Source organism: Mesoplodon densirostris, chromosome 17 (assembly GCF_025265405.1).
Source record: "Mesoplodon densirostris isolate mMesDen1 chromosome 17, mMesDen1 primary haplotype, whole genome shotgun sequence".
In the NCBI taxonomy this organism is placed as follows: domain Eukaryota; kingdom Metazoa; phylum Chordata; class Mammalia; order Artiodactyla; family Ziphiidae; genus Mesoplodon; species Mesoplodon densirostris.
The window spans coordinates 77,343,133-77,358,678 of NC_082677.1; the positions used below are offsets into that span (position 1 = coordinate 77,343,133).

Below are 15,546 nucleotides of genomic sequence, written 5' to 3' on the forward strand. Positions count from 1 at the left end.
AGGCCACCCAGTCCCCCACGGCCTCTAGGACGAGGTGACAGCCGGGAGCCACCGAACCCTCTGAAGCCCCTTCAACCAAGATTGTGTCTAGCTTTACATCCTGTGTCTTGTGTTTTTCCAGCACGAGGGGTAACACTCAGTACGCGTGTTCACATCCTCCTCCTTCCTACCCCCCAGCCCGGATTCTCCACGGACCCCGAGGCCGAGAGACGCGTTAGCAGCATCAGCGTCCCTGCAGAAACGCCCTCTCGTCTCCCGAGGGGCGGCCGCCGTGGTACTCCCACCCTCGGCCCGCGGCAGAGAGCCGCACGTGCGGTCCAAACCCCTCTTTTCATCCAGCAGCCCCAGGCGGGACCCAAAGGCCCCGCAAGGAGGTGACCAGCCGCGCCCACCGCCCGTCTTCCGCTTCCGCCGACCGGAGACCGGGCAGGGGTCGGAGGCAAGACCCGAGTCACGTGGCGTCGCGGTCACGTGTCAGGTCCAGGTAACGTGCGAGGCGGGCGCACGTCTGAGCTCTCTCACTCTCGCGAGATGCACAGGGGTCACGTGACGGCGCGGGCGCGGGCGCGGCGCGGCTTCACGTGACAGGCGCCGCCGGTCGCAGGGTTTGTCTCCTGCAGCGGGCGCAACACCGGGACCAGCTACCCTCACGCCGGCCGGGTCAGACCCCGGCCCGCCCGCCCCGGCCCAACCGCCCACGACCCCGCCCGGCTCCCGTTCGCGCCCATGGCGGCCCCCGGCGGCGCCCGGCGATGGCCGCTGCTCCTGCTGCTGTTCGGTGAGAGGCCAGGCTGGGGGCTGAGGGCTCAGGGGCTGCGGGGTGAGGGGTCGGGCAGGTGTGCGGCGCTGCGCGGGCCCAGAGGGATGTGGGGCGGCGTGAGGGGCGGGGGGCTGCTCGGCGGCCGGGAGCTGCGGGGCTGGGGTCGGGCCGGGCCCGGGGACTCCAGGCGAGTCGTCCGGCACCGGCCGAGGCGGCTGCGGGGGGAGGGGTCGGTCCAGGTGCCCAGAAGTGGACGACGGAGGGAGGGCCCGGCGCGGCCCTCGGGTGCCAGACCTCGGGTTGTGGGGTCAGTCAGCAGTGACTTGGTGGTTTCTGAGCGGCGTGGTTCGCGCCCTTATTTGGGGGCACGGGTGGCCCCGAGGGCTCCGTGCGGCTGCAGCCGGAGACGCGGGACCGCATGGGCCTCGGTTTGCGCCCGACGCGGGTGTCCGCGCAGGAGAATAGGGCGGGCGGCGACCCCGGCCTTTAAGAGTTCGTCCTTCGGGCTTTTAACCTTCGCCCCCAGCAGCATGGCACGGAGCGCTGACGCGTGTGTTTATGTCGTTGTGAATTTTAATTACGTTATAATGACTTAAAGTTGCCCTTGAGAGTTTCGGGGAGCCCACAGTGGGCAGGAGAGGGGGGCTAGGCCTGGCCTCCCAAGGGTCGTCTCCATTTCTAGTGAGTCGTCAGGAGCGCTGCCTCTGTGTGTGTGTGTGTGTGTGTGTGTGTGTGTGTGTGTGTGTGTGCGTGCGCGCGCGCGCTGGGCCCACGGAACTCGGGAGCTGTCCGTGGGCGCCGGTGTTTTATCCATTGAGGAATTTTGCTGTCATTTATCTGTCCTAAGGAGAAAGGAATTGTGCTGACTTAAACAAGAATCACTGCATGGTTTGATTTTTATGGCTACTGAGAGCTCTCTCTGTAGCACTTTCTCACCTGGTCCCCACGATACGGGAAGATTAAAGTGCCAGGAACTGAAAAGAGGTACCGGAGCTCACTGGTGGGCGCTCCCTTGAGTTCAGCAGACACAGAAGCAGTCTCCCAAGTACCTGCCGGGAATTCTCGAAATATCTACTCTGAAGTTCTTTTATTGTGACAGAATGAATTTTGGTTTCAGGATTTTGTTTTGCCTATTGCGTAAAATGAGTTCTTTGAGCTGCAGGACCAGCGCAAGGGGTGACCTTATTCCAGCCGCAAGCCCGGAGCCTTGCTCTCCCCAGCAGGTGTCATGAGTTTTGAGAGGGCCTGCTGGGACAAGTCTTGTCGTGTCAGGGCGGCTCATTGTTCTTTATTAGAAGAGCTCGCGTGCATTAGAACTGTCACATTTTGTTTCATGTTTTAAAAACTCACCTGATGGAGAGAAAAATCCATACTTCCCTACATTGATATCTTGGAGTATCACGCATGCAGTTAGCTTTTTCTCTTTTTTTGGCCATGCCACGAGGCTTGCAGGATCTTAGTTCCCCCATCAGGGATTGAACCTGGGCCCCCAGCAGTGAAAGAGCGGAGTCCTAACCACTGGACCGCCAGGGAGTTCCCATAATTAGCTTTTTAATGTCCATTCCATCATATCTTTTAAGTTTTATGTTCAGTTAAAAATCCAACTTTTAAAAAGGTCTGTTAAGAGCTTGTATTTAGTCTGTTTAAAATAACGTCTATTTTAATGCACAATTTCAACAAAAAGCATCTTTTCTAAAAATATTTCAAACTTCTAAGTCACAAATTCATCCTGCTTTGATAATTAGAAAGTAAAGTTTCCTTTGTGTTTTAATACTTGGTAGAAAGCATAGACAATTGTGAACTGAAACTTCCTGATACATATGATTAAGTATATTGCATAACGGGGCTCTTGACTGTTGATGTCACCGGGATGACCTCCTTCCCCTTTCCGAATGAAGAACTGTTGCTTAGGAAGTTTGAAAAAACGTTTTATACCGATTAATGTTACCCTCGCTTGTCGGAGTTTGCCAGTTACCCAGGTTGGCGACCTAATTTTTCACTAGATTTGAGGTCAAAATGTTTTGGGTCCATAATTTTGAATTTCTATTGTTAGATCCATCCCAGGCTGTATTAGTCCTTTCTCCTCTCTGCGTCCGGAAGACTTGACTGTGTGCATGTACAGCACATGCTTCTACTGGAGCATTGGTTCTGTTGTGTTGTGATTATTTTCACACCTGTGTCTTCCTTATGTTACAGCCTACCTCGTGCCTCACACACAGTAAGTGCTTAGGACGTACACGAAGAGATGTCCAGTGGTCCCTAACTAAACATGCACATCAGCTGTTCAGAAACGTACATACTGGTCTCTAGAGTCTGTGACTCCGTGTCTGGGATGGAGCCTTGGTCTTTCTTTTTTTCCTTTACATTTTCACAGGTGATTATGTATCACTGGTTAAGAAGAATAAAAATACTGGATTCAAGAAAATCGAGCCAAGAGAAATTAGCAAGTGATTTCTATGAAACAGTTTAACAAAGAATGTATTGACTTGTTCCTCTAGATGGCAGTTTCTTTCAGATGGAAGTGAGTGTGTCATAATTTGAAGCATATTCACTTGTTTACCAAGTGCTGGAGAGAAAGTGTGGTTCAGGTGTGGACCTCAGTGTGCCGCCGGCCCGTGGCAAGCTCGGCGGGCACGTGCTGTGAGTCAGCAGACCCAGTTCCAGATCTGGGTCTGCCCCAGCACTAGCTCGAGCACAGTAGTTAACTTTGTGCTTTGGACTCCACATCTGTGAAAGTAAGTCGTCATAGTGTCCGCCTATGAAAGTTGTCATGATGGTTTATAGTTACCTGCGGGGTGCACTACACGTGCTCGTTAAATGAAACGCTTATTGGACGGTTTGTGTCAGGTACCAAGGATTCAACAATAGCTGAGGGCCGTGTGGCACTGAACGCATCGATAGTAACAGCTAACACTGAAAGCAGGCTGATGCCTTGTACCCAGCGCTCCCCTTGCTTTGGCTCGTTTCTGTCTCACAGGTGCCTAAACCGAGGGGCGTGGTGGTTCCTCTGGGCCCAGGGTCACAGTCAGTTAGTGATGGAGTCTGTCGGAGACTGAGATCTGTCATCGCAGGCAGGCGGGCTCCCACAGCTGCACCTGTTTCAGAGACTGGAGTGTCTCCAGTGGGAGTGTTGTGCAGGAATAAGCCACTCGTTCCTCTGCGGGACCCCTGGCGAGAGGTTGGCGTGAGCCTGGCGTGCGTGCCGAAGAGGAGCAGCTCCTGGCGGTGCAGGTTCTGACTTTCAGGAGGGACACCCCTCAGATTACTGCACACATCCTAGCTAATTTGAGATGGTGGTTGTCTTTTATAGAGTTAAAAACTAATTTCTGACTATTAGCATACGTGTTTCTCTTGCAGTTTTTTGTTGTAATGCTCTTGTACACATTTTTCTCTTGACCAAAATTGGCTCTGGTTTCTTGTTTTAATAGTGGAAAATTTGGGGGCCTTTAGTGCTGCTGATGCTTTTTGTTTTGTTTTGTGTTTCTGGGGGGTTTTTTGGCCGCACCTTTTGGCATGTGGGATCTTGGTTCCCCGACTAGGGATTGAACCCTTGCCCCCTGCAGTGGAAGCGCAGAGTCCTAACCACTGGACCGCCAGATAAGTCCTTGATGCTTATTTTACGTTTGTTTTAGTAATACTAGTTTGTTGTCCTTTGAAAGCTCGACCTTCAGCATGATTACTAAATGAAAAAATAGACTGAAAAGTTATTTATGAAGTGTTTTCTAGTTAAGTGCTTTGAGTCAGTAGAACGTTTTTTGGTGACTTAGGGACCTATTTTATAGGAGGGTGGCTTGGTGGGAGGTGGCCGCCTGACCTGCTGTGCTGTAGCACGTGTGACAGCATGTGGCTCCAGCGCCCGGGCCGTTGAGGGCAGCTCAGGCCTGGGGGCGCCCATGTGCACTGTGAGCTGGTCGGCGTCCGGTGTTTCTCTGGCCTCAGCACCCAGGCTTTTGCTTCTGCTGCCGAATCTGTGTTTGTCTGGCTGGCATCTCTGTAGCTCTTGTGCACTTACTCCGTCGCTCTCAGAGACGTGTCTTTAAAAACCTTCAGTGTAGGGCTTCCCTGGTGGCGCAGTGGTTAAGAATCTGCCTGCCAGTACAGGGGACACAGGTTTGAGCCCTGGTCCGGGAAGATCCCACGTGCCGCGGAGCAACTAAGCCCGTGCGCCACAACTACTGAGCCCACGAGCCACAACTACTGAAGCCCGCACGCCGAGAGCCTGTGCTCCACAACAAGAGAAGCCACCGCAATGAGAAGCCCGCGCACCCCAACCAAGAGTAGCCCCCGCTCACCGCAACTCGAGAAAGCCTGCGCGCAACGAAGACCCAACGCAGCCAAAAAATTTAAAATAAATAAATTAATTAATTAAAAAAAAACTTCACTGTGTCAAAAATGCGTTGTGGGATTTTCTCTAGGCTTTTAAAAGGAACGTTCATCCATTAGAAATGACTTTAGTGGAATCTTGCCGCAGTATTCGGGGGGGGCGGGGGTTAAAATTTGCGAAGCACAACAGACAAAATTTTCCTTGTCTGCCCTAGTTTGCTTCATTTGTAGCAGTTTTTCTTTATGAACGCAGATTTTGATATTTCCTTTACCTGAGGCTTACAGGAGGGTATGCAGGGTTTCTGTCTATACTGTTCGCTTTAGACTTAAGTAATAGTTGCTCTGAAGGTTTTATTTGGTGACGGTCCCAAGGGTGAAGTGAACTGGTTCACTGGAGTCATTTTACCACGTCAACAGCAGGGACTTCGGAATGAAAGCTGGTTGGCTGTCCTCGGAGCGCGCTGCCTGGGTCCCCTGTACCCTTCGAGCCATCATAGCCAGATGTGCCACTGCTTGATGAAGGGCGTGCAGGGATCTTAGCTGCCGAAACAAGGAGCTGTGTTCCTGGGAGTGTGGTAGTGCCCGGTGCTGGCTGGTGGCTGCTTGGCTTTAGGATGGTCAGGACACCTGCCCGTCTGTGAAAGAGCCCTGTGCTAAGGTGTGTGGCTGTCACTTACCTTCTCTGACTCAGGTCGGAGTGCATTTGCTGCTGAGCTGCCTGCTCGGGGTTTCGGGGTGTGGCCCTGGCCCTGAGAACTAGCTCAGAGTGGTGGCCACTCCCAGGTTGGAGGACCTGTGACAGCTGCCTTCCGCCCCTTGCCTCAGGCACTTGGCAGCTATACCTACAGAGGCGGAGTGGTGTCCTAAGGTCACACAGCCAAGTCCAGGTCCAGTGGAATTATTGTATTTTGAGGACCTTCTGGATATGGGCAAAGAGCTCTGATCTTTGAGTCTGCGGCTTTTCTTGCCACGTCGCCAGTGCACGAGAGGCAAAAGCCGAGCCGACTCTTAAGTAGCAATTTGGGTCCACAGGGTTTCTGTAGAAGGTCAGCATTTAGTTTACGTTGAGTCCTGCCTTCAGGACCCCACCCCACGTCCCCGAGATCCTCTTGGGAACGAGCGTGGGCAGCCTGGGCCCGGGGTGACTCAGAAATTGACCTGTGACTTCCCGGTACGTATTTTGAAGAAAAGCATTGAAGAGCTAATGACAGGTTGGCAAACTGATGGGATGGGTTTAGAGAGAACATTTTCAGACCAGTCTCCAGGAGGGACGGAAGCCCAGCTGAGCCCCACCTGCGGGATCTGTGTGTCTAGTTCTTCGGCGATTTAAGTAGCTTTCCTAATAACAGCTGTATTGCCGCAGCTGTAGAGAACCAAAATTTTCTAAAAGGTGTGTGGTCATTTCTGTCTTTCCTGGAGTTAGCAGGCCTCGTGCATGGTGCGTCAGCTGTGTTTGTGGTGAAAGATGGCAATGGGACAGCTTGTATCATGGCCAACTTCTCTGCCGCCTTCCTGACCAGCTATGACACCAAGAACGGTTCTAAGGTAGGAAACACCACGGCCCTTCATGCCTTGACAGTCTTACACGTGTGTGTGTTTCTTGTATGTTATACACTGCTGTGGCTCATAGGCTGTTAATACCTGTAACAGTCTATGCATTTTATATACTGAGGATGCAGTCATATTATACAAACCATTTTGTGCTCACTATTTTATTGTGAGCATTTTTCCAGTTTTCTTCTTGATTATCTTTTGTAATCACAACGTAGTACTTCATTATGTTATTAATCACGCTAATTTACTAACCCATCCCCTGTAACTAAGTTTTCTTATATTCCTTTTATGCCCGGTGTACAGCTCTGTGAATATAGCTTTTTTGATCTGTTGAATCTGCTTTAGGTAAACTGTTACGCTCCAAGAATCGTGTGTAAACAGGTGCTCGAGGTGCAGTGCCACTGTACTAGTTTGATTAGAATGTCCCTTTTGGTTCTGTTAAAACAGCTTTGCGCCTCTGCAGGATGAGAAAGGCTTTTTGCATTTACCAGATCCCTAACAAATAAGCAGCATTTCTTTGTTACGTCTTCCTCCGTGAATTACCTGTTAGTGGACCTTTCACTTTCTCTTTCCATTTAACATTTGTTCTTGTAAAACATACTCTTATATTTTGTTTTCAGTGCTTTGTTGAAGCAGTGTTTTTCCTTACCTGTCTCCACATCCAAGGCACCATATCTGTTTTCTGGCACTTGGAGGGCAGTGGGGGCCCAGGACTGCTGGGAGGACGAGTGGCCTTTTCAGAGCCCTCTGGACGTGCCAGCTGCCTGGCCTCCTCAGTTCATCGGCCCTGTCTTGATACAAATGTGGTCTCTGTCAGAACAGAAGAAGGCAGGGAAAGCATCATTCCACAGAAATGTCTCCAATTGTAAAGACTTGTCCAAGCACCTTTTATTTATTAAAAAAATTTTTTTAATTATTTTTTTTTAACGTGGACCATTTTTAAAGTCTTTATTGAATTTGTTACAATATTGCTTCTGTTTTATGTTTTGGTTTCTTGGCCACAAGGCATGTGGGATCTTAGCTCCCCAACCAGGGATTGAACCCGCACTCCCTGCATTGGAAGGTGAAGTCTTTAACCACTGGACCACCAGGGAAGTCCCCTAGGCACCTTTTATTCTAATTTCTACTTCACTTCTTTTTGCTTGGATTTTTTAAAACATTGTTTCATTATATACTAATCGCATTACACAAATGGGAACATCCGTTTGCTGCAATGTGCCTTCCCACTTCACACAGTGTGTCTTTGTCACAGGCATGGTCTGTCCATTAGGACAGTGCTAGGACGGTTTCCCACGGGTCCTTCACCCAGTTCGGTTCATCGAGATGAGCTTTGGTGGTTTTGTAGTTGTTTGTTTTGCTTACAATAGTTAATTCAGACAATTCTGCAGTCAACTCCCTCTTCTCCTTGTTTAGAGAGATATGTTCTTTAAATAAACTTTTCTGTGGCAAACACGAGGTAATGGCTTTTTTCAGATAAGAGTATCAGCTCATCCTGAAGCCCAACGTGAATTATTTCACTTTACTGAGATAACTGTAGTTTTAATTCTCTTGTAAATTAAATCATGTTAATGAAGAACAGTTTTAAATTAGTGAATAATTAGGTCATCCTTGCCTTGCACTTGAGTTACTTTCTGGTCTATTACTTGACATGTAATACTGACTTTCATGGTTTTTTTTTTAATTGAAAATGAATGCATTAATAGTGATATCTGAGATGGAGCTGGGGTCGGGGCATATGTCAGATCTTTGGTGTTTCTGAGCCCCTTTAGTAACCTACACCCTAATTGTGTTCCACTGTCATCATGTTTGTTCCAGAGCGTGACCTTTGAGCTCCCGGCCAGTGCAGAAGTATTAAATAGCAGCTCTTGTGGCAAAGGAAATGCTTCTGACTCCAGTCTCGTGATCGCTTTTGGAAGAGGCCATACGCTGACCCTCAGTTTCACAAGAAATGCAACACGTTACAGTGTCCAGCTGATGCGTTTTGTTTATAACTTGTCAGATACAGAGATTTTCCCCGATTCGAGCTCCAAGGGTAAGAACCAATATGGACCAATTATGGGGTGGAGAAAACTGGGTCAGGGGAGTATCTAAAATTGCTTGTAAGCACTTCCAGGAGTTAAAGATCGATTTTTTTTTTCGTGTAGAAACCAAGACTGTGGAATCTGTAACGGACATCAAGGCAGACATAAATAAAAAGTACAGGTGTGTGAGCAGCAAGCAGGTCCGCCTGCAGGACGTGACCGTCACGCTCCGTGACGCCACCATTCAGGCCTACCTCTCCAACGGCAGCTTCAGCAGGGAGGGTGAGGACCGCCCCTGGCCCAGCCCCCATGGGTGCCGGGGAGACCTGCGCGTCTTCAGAGAGCTGCCCCTGCCCCTCTGTCTTTCGAGAAGGTTATCTCTTTCGGTGAGGGTGGATTAAAACAGGCTAAAGGGGCAAAGCAGTTCAAACCCTCTCTCTTCCCTTGTTACAGAGCTGATGGGGTCAGGGTCATAGGCTGTCCTTCAGCTCAAGCCGCTGTCTCTACACAGAGACCTCACCTAACCTCAGTCCAGCTCGGGCAGGCCCGGGGCAGGGGTGGGAGCGACCAGGGGGGCCTTTCAGGGAGACCACGGCCCCAGGGTGCACCCACCAGCCCAGCCCTGTGGTCTCGGGTGAGGTAGTCGACCACTTATTTCCTCATCTGTGAAGTGAGGATGCTCACCTGTCTGCGGAGGGTGTGAGGGCTCGCAGGAAGCTCCTGCCAGGTGCTTCTCTGGGCGCCAGCCAGAGTCTGTGGTAGAGTGTGTCGTTTTCTGACTGCAATTCCCCACATCCTGCCAGGCAGCTCGCTCTCATTTCCTGGGGGGGAGGGAGGTGTCCCCACTGTCGTTCTCTGTGTTTAAGCCTTGCCCCGCAGCCTTCCCTGGCAGCTCGAAAGCAGCTGGGGTGCCTGCTGACCCCGCGGCCCTCCACGCGGCCAGCTGCAGCCCCAGGCTGACAAGGGCTTCTGGGCTCTGCACAGCCAACAGCTAAAAATGGTGTTTTTGCTTATAGATTAACGTTAAAAAATAACGTTTCACAGCACATGAAAATGGTATAAAATTAAGTTTTGCTGACCATAAGCAACGTTTTAGTGGGACACAGCCACGATCACCCAGCCGTTCCTGTGGCTGCGCTCTCACTGTCACGTGGCAGAGCCAGCTTGGGACAGGCACCGCCGCCACCTGGCCAGTGGGGCTCCCATGTCCGGCAGGATCGGATGCCAGCCCCGGGCCCCCCACAGGACTGACGTGTGTTCATCTTTTCATCTTTCATGTTTGATGCGTGGATTCTTGTTAGCTCTTCTGAGACAGTTAGAAGTTCAAAACAGAAGTTGCTTTTCAGTGAAGTTTATCACACGTCTCACCTCCTGCCCAGTTTGGCCTTACTAACTTTTTCATTCCTTGGGAACCTGAGTCTCACTCCCAGTCTAGCTTAGGTGCGGGCCGTGCTAAAACATCTCTTTCCACTTGAAACTTCTTTGGTGCAATGTGCAGGTTTATTTGAGTATCTGCAGCTGCCGGGAGACCGTCAGGGGCCTTCGGGGTGCATGAGCTTCTGAGAACCGTGAGAAGGGCGCTGGGAGGGTGCACAGCCCCGCCCCTCCCCCTCCTCCCCTGCCACCACCCCTGGGCTCCCCGCCTCCCAGAGGCCTTCCCGGGGGAGCACGCGCATCCCTGAGTGACCCTCTCGGGTTGTGAGCCTTCTGCGGGAGGGACTTTGGTATCTGTCGTAGGCGTCAGGCTGGTTAACACAGGTAGAAGGGAGAGGGCTGTCACCCACACACATTCTACACTCCCTGAGGTTTTCTGACTGGCGGTCAGTAAGAGCTTCATGGAGATAGCAGGTCAGACAGTGGCTCAGTGGTCGGGCAGACAAGGACTTGGAGACGGGCCTGTTCTCTCGTTTGTCTTAACGTGGTTTGTGCGTTTAATCATTTGTGTCCTGTGACAGTTGATAAGTAACTGATAAAACCGCTTTGCAAAGCGCCAGTGTCCCAACGTCCACCTGCAGCTTGGCTCCAGGAGGGAGGCGGCAGTGCCAGCCGGTGCCCCCGGGGCCAGGCGTCTCGGGGACACTCACCCAGTTGAGCCCACCTCCCAGAGCTTGGGTTTTGTTTCTCTTTTTTGCCCTCTTTCTTCTCTAGAATAAAGCACTTCCCTCTACAAGTTGTGTGAAGGCCGGTGGGGCAAGGTGACCCTCAGGGTGGCCTAAGTTACCCGTGTCCCGGTCCTCTGGGGTGGACGTGGAGTCCGCACCTGGAAAGGAGTGAAAGCTGGACTTGAGCTTCGGGTGGTGGACGGGTTCCAGCTGCTTCCTGAGTGGCTCCCACCAATGGAGGTTTGGGCGGGCTTCCGTGGTTTGGCCTAGGAGACCCGTGGGAAGGATCGGAGTTGGATGCAGATCATGTGACCGTTAGCGCTAAGCTTGCTCACTGTCCACGGAAACAAGGTGGTAAAAGGAAGAGCCTGGGTTGGGGGTGCCGGATGCCCTGGGGTTTGGGGCGTTCGTTAACCTTCAGAGAAGGCGTGTCTGGCCTGTCAGCCCCTGTGGAACACGTACAGTTACTTTTCAGCTTTCGCCTCAGTCATCTTTGATTTTGAATATAAATTTTTGTCGTAAGCAGTCATGGTGGGTCAGATTCTGAGGGACGGGGTCGTATGCACACCCCCAGTGGGGCCTCCGGGGCCGCCCCCATCTCCTGATTGTGTCTCTTGCCACTGGGCTCCCACTCTCCCCCTCGCTGGGCCCTCCACCCACCCCGGATGAGCGCCCACAGCAGTTGGCTGACCCCGGGCACGGAGTCTCGGCTCCATCCTTGACGAGTAGGGCCTTCTGGTGCCCGTCCTTCCCGGGCCGCTGCCGTTCTCCTGCGGGCACCACGCCGATGGTCCAGGCTGGCGATGGTGTGTGTGTCCGGCGTCTGTCCCCGCGGCCGCGGAGCCCAGGCACTCCGGCCGCTCTGCTTCTGTCTCTGGGACCACTTCCAGCCCGGCGCCCGGCGCCCGGCGCAGGAGCTCGGAGAACATACATGTGAAGTGTTGCCGTTGCAAGTGGCCTGGGTCCCCAAAGCACGGGGTGGAGTTGAGGTTTTGTTCTGACCTCACGGGGGGAAGGTTTGTCCTGCAAGGGAGGGTGTCCTTGCGGACGAGGGGCCCCCCCCGAGGCCGAGGTGGAAGGGTGTCCAGTGGGAGCTGCATGCGGAGGCGGGGGGGGCCAGGCCCCCAGCGGGCCCAGGCCGGGCGTCGCCAAGGTGACCTGCTCCCGTCCAGGGTTCCAGAGCAGCGTTAGTCAGCCCGCATCTCCCTGGAGGCCTGGAGGTCGTGTTCTGTGGGGCGGGGCCCCTTGAGAACGTCAACTAGGGCCCAGGGTGGGCTCGGGGTCCAGGGTTCCTGGAGGTCCTGAGGCGGCGGCACGACTCACCCCACCGTCCCCACAGAGACGCACTGCGAGCAAGACGGGCCCTCGCCACCCACCCCCACGGCGCCACCCCGGCCCTCGCCCACCCCGGCGCCCGAGAGCCCCTCGGTGTCCAAGTACAACGTGAGCGGCGCCAACGGGACCTGCCTTCTGGCCAGCATGGGGCTGCAGCTGAATGTCACCTACAGGACAACGGACAACACGGTAGGCCGGCCGGAGCCCTTCTCCCCGCCCTGGGCCTTGTGGACCAGGCGTCCCGGGCTGGGTCGCGGGTGCTGTGTGTCCCGAGCAGCTCGGCCGGACCCCCGTCCCACCTGGGCCGCTGTCTCTGCAACGGCAAGGTTGAGCCTCCCGACCCAGGCTGTTGTGCAGCCCCAAAGCCTCCAGTGTGTGTTGTCACCACAGGACGGGTGTGCTGGCCTGGGAGGTGGTGGGATTTTCTTGGACGCTTTACTGCTCCGACACTCGGGTTGTCTTTCTACTCTTCCCTTGAGATGACGTTTCTCCCTGAGGGTGAGAGTCTGGGGGTGGAGACAGGGGCCGCCCCCCGCCGTGGGGACGTGAAAGCAGAACAGCCGACGTACCCGGAGGACCGTCTGGCATCCCGAAGTCTGCCCCTGTGTGAACTGGTCGTGTTTCCTTCTGGTTTGGGTCCACGTGAACGTGGCCTTGAAGCCGCTGCTCTTGGGCTGCCTCTGTCCCTCCAGGAGCGCGGGGCCCGGGGGAGGGGAAGCTGACCTCTTGGCCCTTCTCACTAGACGGTGACCAGAGAGTTCAACATCGACCCCAACAAGACCACCTTCGGGGGGAACTGCACAGCCCAGCTGGTGACGCTGGCGCTCCGCGGCAGGAACCTGCTCTTGGCGCTGCAGTTTGCCATGGTGAGGGCCCCCGCCTGCCTCCCAGACCCTCGGCCCCACCCTCGTCTGTCAGCAGACGCCTCGCGCTTATCCCGCAGGCGGGGCAGGGGCGACCCGGGGCCTCCGGTGCTGTCCGTCCTCCGCCCGTCCTGGGGGCGGCGTCTCTGCGCCCTCTGCTCTTCGTACCTGCCTGGGAAGGGCCGCGTGTGCAGTTAGCAGAAGAGTAAGGGAAGGGCCCCTGGTGGGTGTTTGTGGTGCACTCTGCGGGTGAACTGCTGGGCTTCTCCTGATGAAGTTCAACTTTCCTAGGAAGTTAAATGTTGACTTTTCTGGAATGTAGCTCCTTCAGTCCGCATCTCAGCAGAGTCTGATTCTGTAACAAGGTCTGTAAGGAGCTGATCAGGATTCATGTTCCCGAGACGACAGGCTGCCTTTTATGGGCTGGGCGCTCTGCAGTTTCCTTCTGAAGCTACGGGTGTGGGAGGTCACCTTTATCACCGGGTGCCCCCCCCCCAAGCCTGATGGTGACCGCGTGACTGTCGTCTTCTCCCTAGAATGCAAGTTCCAGCCGCGTTTTCCTGCAGGGAGTCCAGCTGACTATGACTCTGTCCGATGCCAGAGGTAAGACCGCCCCCTGCCCCCAACCGGCATGCCTGTGCGGGTGCCCCAGGGCGGGCACTCACCCCCGCTGCCTTTGCAGACCCCACCTTCAAGGCCGCCAACAGCTCGCTGAGGGCGCTGCAGGCGGCCGCCGGGAACTCCTACAAGTGCAACGCTGAGGAGCGCGTGCAGGTCACCGAGGCCTTCTTCCTCAACATATTCAGGGTGTGGGTCCAGGCGTTCCGCGTGGACGGGGACAAGTTTGGGCCTGGTGAGTAGGCGAGGGTGTGGTCCGCGTAGCTAACGGCTGGGGGACCCCTTTCAAGTCAGAGAGATTTTGGCGCCAGTTCCCCTACCCGCACCACCTGGCCTCTGCACGCCCCAGCCCGTCTGCGGATGTGCTCACGCCGCCCTTTGAGCAGAGAGCTGGCGAGGCCGTGCCCCGCGGGGGCGTGTGGGCACCGGCGTCCAGCGTGGTTGCAGTGGCCCCCGGGTGGCGGGCAGAGGTGGGCAGCGCAGGCCGTCTGTCTCCGCAGTGGAGGAGTGTCAGCTGGACGCGAACGGCATGCTGATCCCCATTGCTGTGGGCGGCGCCCTGGCAGGGCTGGTCCTCATTGTCCTCATCGCCTACCTTATCGGCCGGAAGAGGAGCCACGCCGGCTACCAGACCATCTAGCCGGCCGCCCGCACCTGCCGTGGACCAGCAGCAGCTGCACGGCCTCGGGCCGTTCCCTGGGCTTAGACTGCCATTGAGGGGGCACCTTTTCTTGCAAACTGGTTTTCAAATCTGCTTCGTCCAATGTGAAGTTCATCCGGCCACATTTACTATGCACAAAAGAGTAACTATGGAAATGATGGTGTTAATTTTGCTAACTGGGTTAAATATTTTGCTGACTGGTTAAACGTTAATATTTACCAAAGTAGGACTCTAAGGGGGGTGGGGGGTAAGAGAGCTTTTCTAAATGGGCACTGGCTCCGCTGTCATTTGGCTTTTAAGATTCCGGTGTTTGGTCTCTTCACTCTTTACTCAGACGTAAGCCTTACAAAGGGAGAGTCTCTGGTCTTAATGCTTTGATGAAGGCTGGTAGCTGTGAGCCTGACACGAAGAAATTAGTAGGAACGAGGATCGTAGGGCAGGTGTAAGAAGATGCAGACCTGGGATGCTTAAATTAAGCTTTACAAGCCAGGACGGGCCCGGCCCCTGGAGCATCAGGGCTCCTGGGCACCGGGTCCTGGGGCTTTCCACGCTCTGCCACTCGAGAGCTGGCACTTTTTAAAATAGAAATATGGGCGTTATTTTTATTTACTTTCTTGTAAAGTGATTTTCCGTCTTCTGTTGGAGGTTTGGGGTGACCCTTTGTCTGCACTGTGTATAATAATTGTTTCACTCTGATTCATCGCTTGCAGCTCAGTGGGCTGTGTGCTGAGGATCGTCCCCTCCTGGGATGCGTTGCCGTAACGATGCTAATAAAATGTCTCTTTGTTTGTCTGTCTGGACCTCATGCTTTTGTCGGCTCCCGGCGAGAGGTCGCGATGGGCGTGCAGTGGGCAGGGTGTGCCTGGGGGGCTGCTGTGTAGCTGGTCCTCTGGGTGGCGACTTGAGGAAAGGCCAGTCTTCAGCTGTCATAGCACAGCACGTGGAGCCCTGTGGCTCTGGGGACAGATCACCCCATGGACGATGTCCCCCGGGTCAGCGACCGCCGAGGGGGAGCTTGGGCCCCAGCTAGCAGAGACCCGCGCCCTCGGAGGACCCACAGGCCTTGCTGAGGCCAAGTGCCTCAGCAAGGATTTGTAGCGTCACACAGGGTAGGAACACGTTAAGTTAAATACCCAGCGTGGAGGTGGTGCATCTGCCTTTAACATATTTGAATCCAAATGAGTGCAGCCTGCCTGCGGGTGGACCTGTGCGGCCTGTACTGTGCAACCGTCCCTTCAGACCAGGCTCAGCGGGGCAGGGCCCGCGAGGGACGCTGAGGTGGGTTAGGACGCAGCCACCCAGCAGCAGC

At 54.4% G+C, this 15,546-nt stretch overlaps 1 protein-coding gene across 1 annotated transcript; it reads left to right on the forward strand.

Moving 5' to 3' along the window:
* Positions 1-540: 540 nt before the first annotated feature.
* LAMP1 (lysosomal associated membrane protein 1) lies at positions 541-15,029 on the forward strand. The gene is made up of 9 exons (XM_060079917.1): positions 541-778; positions 6,507-6,628; positions 8,453-8,669; positions 8,782-8,940; positions 12,100-12,284; positions 12,839-12,961; positions 13,495-13,561; positions 13,641-13,811; positions 14,077-15,029. Exons 1-9 carry the CDS (start codon positions 727-729, stop codon positions 14,214-14,216), a joined length of 1,236 nt encoding a protein of 411 aa, XP_059935900.1. The 5' UTR covers positions 541-726; the 3' UTR covers positions 14,217-15,029.
* Positions 15,030-15,546: the final 517 nt, after the last annotated feature.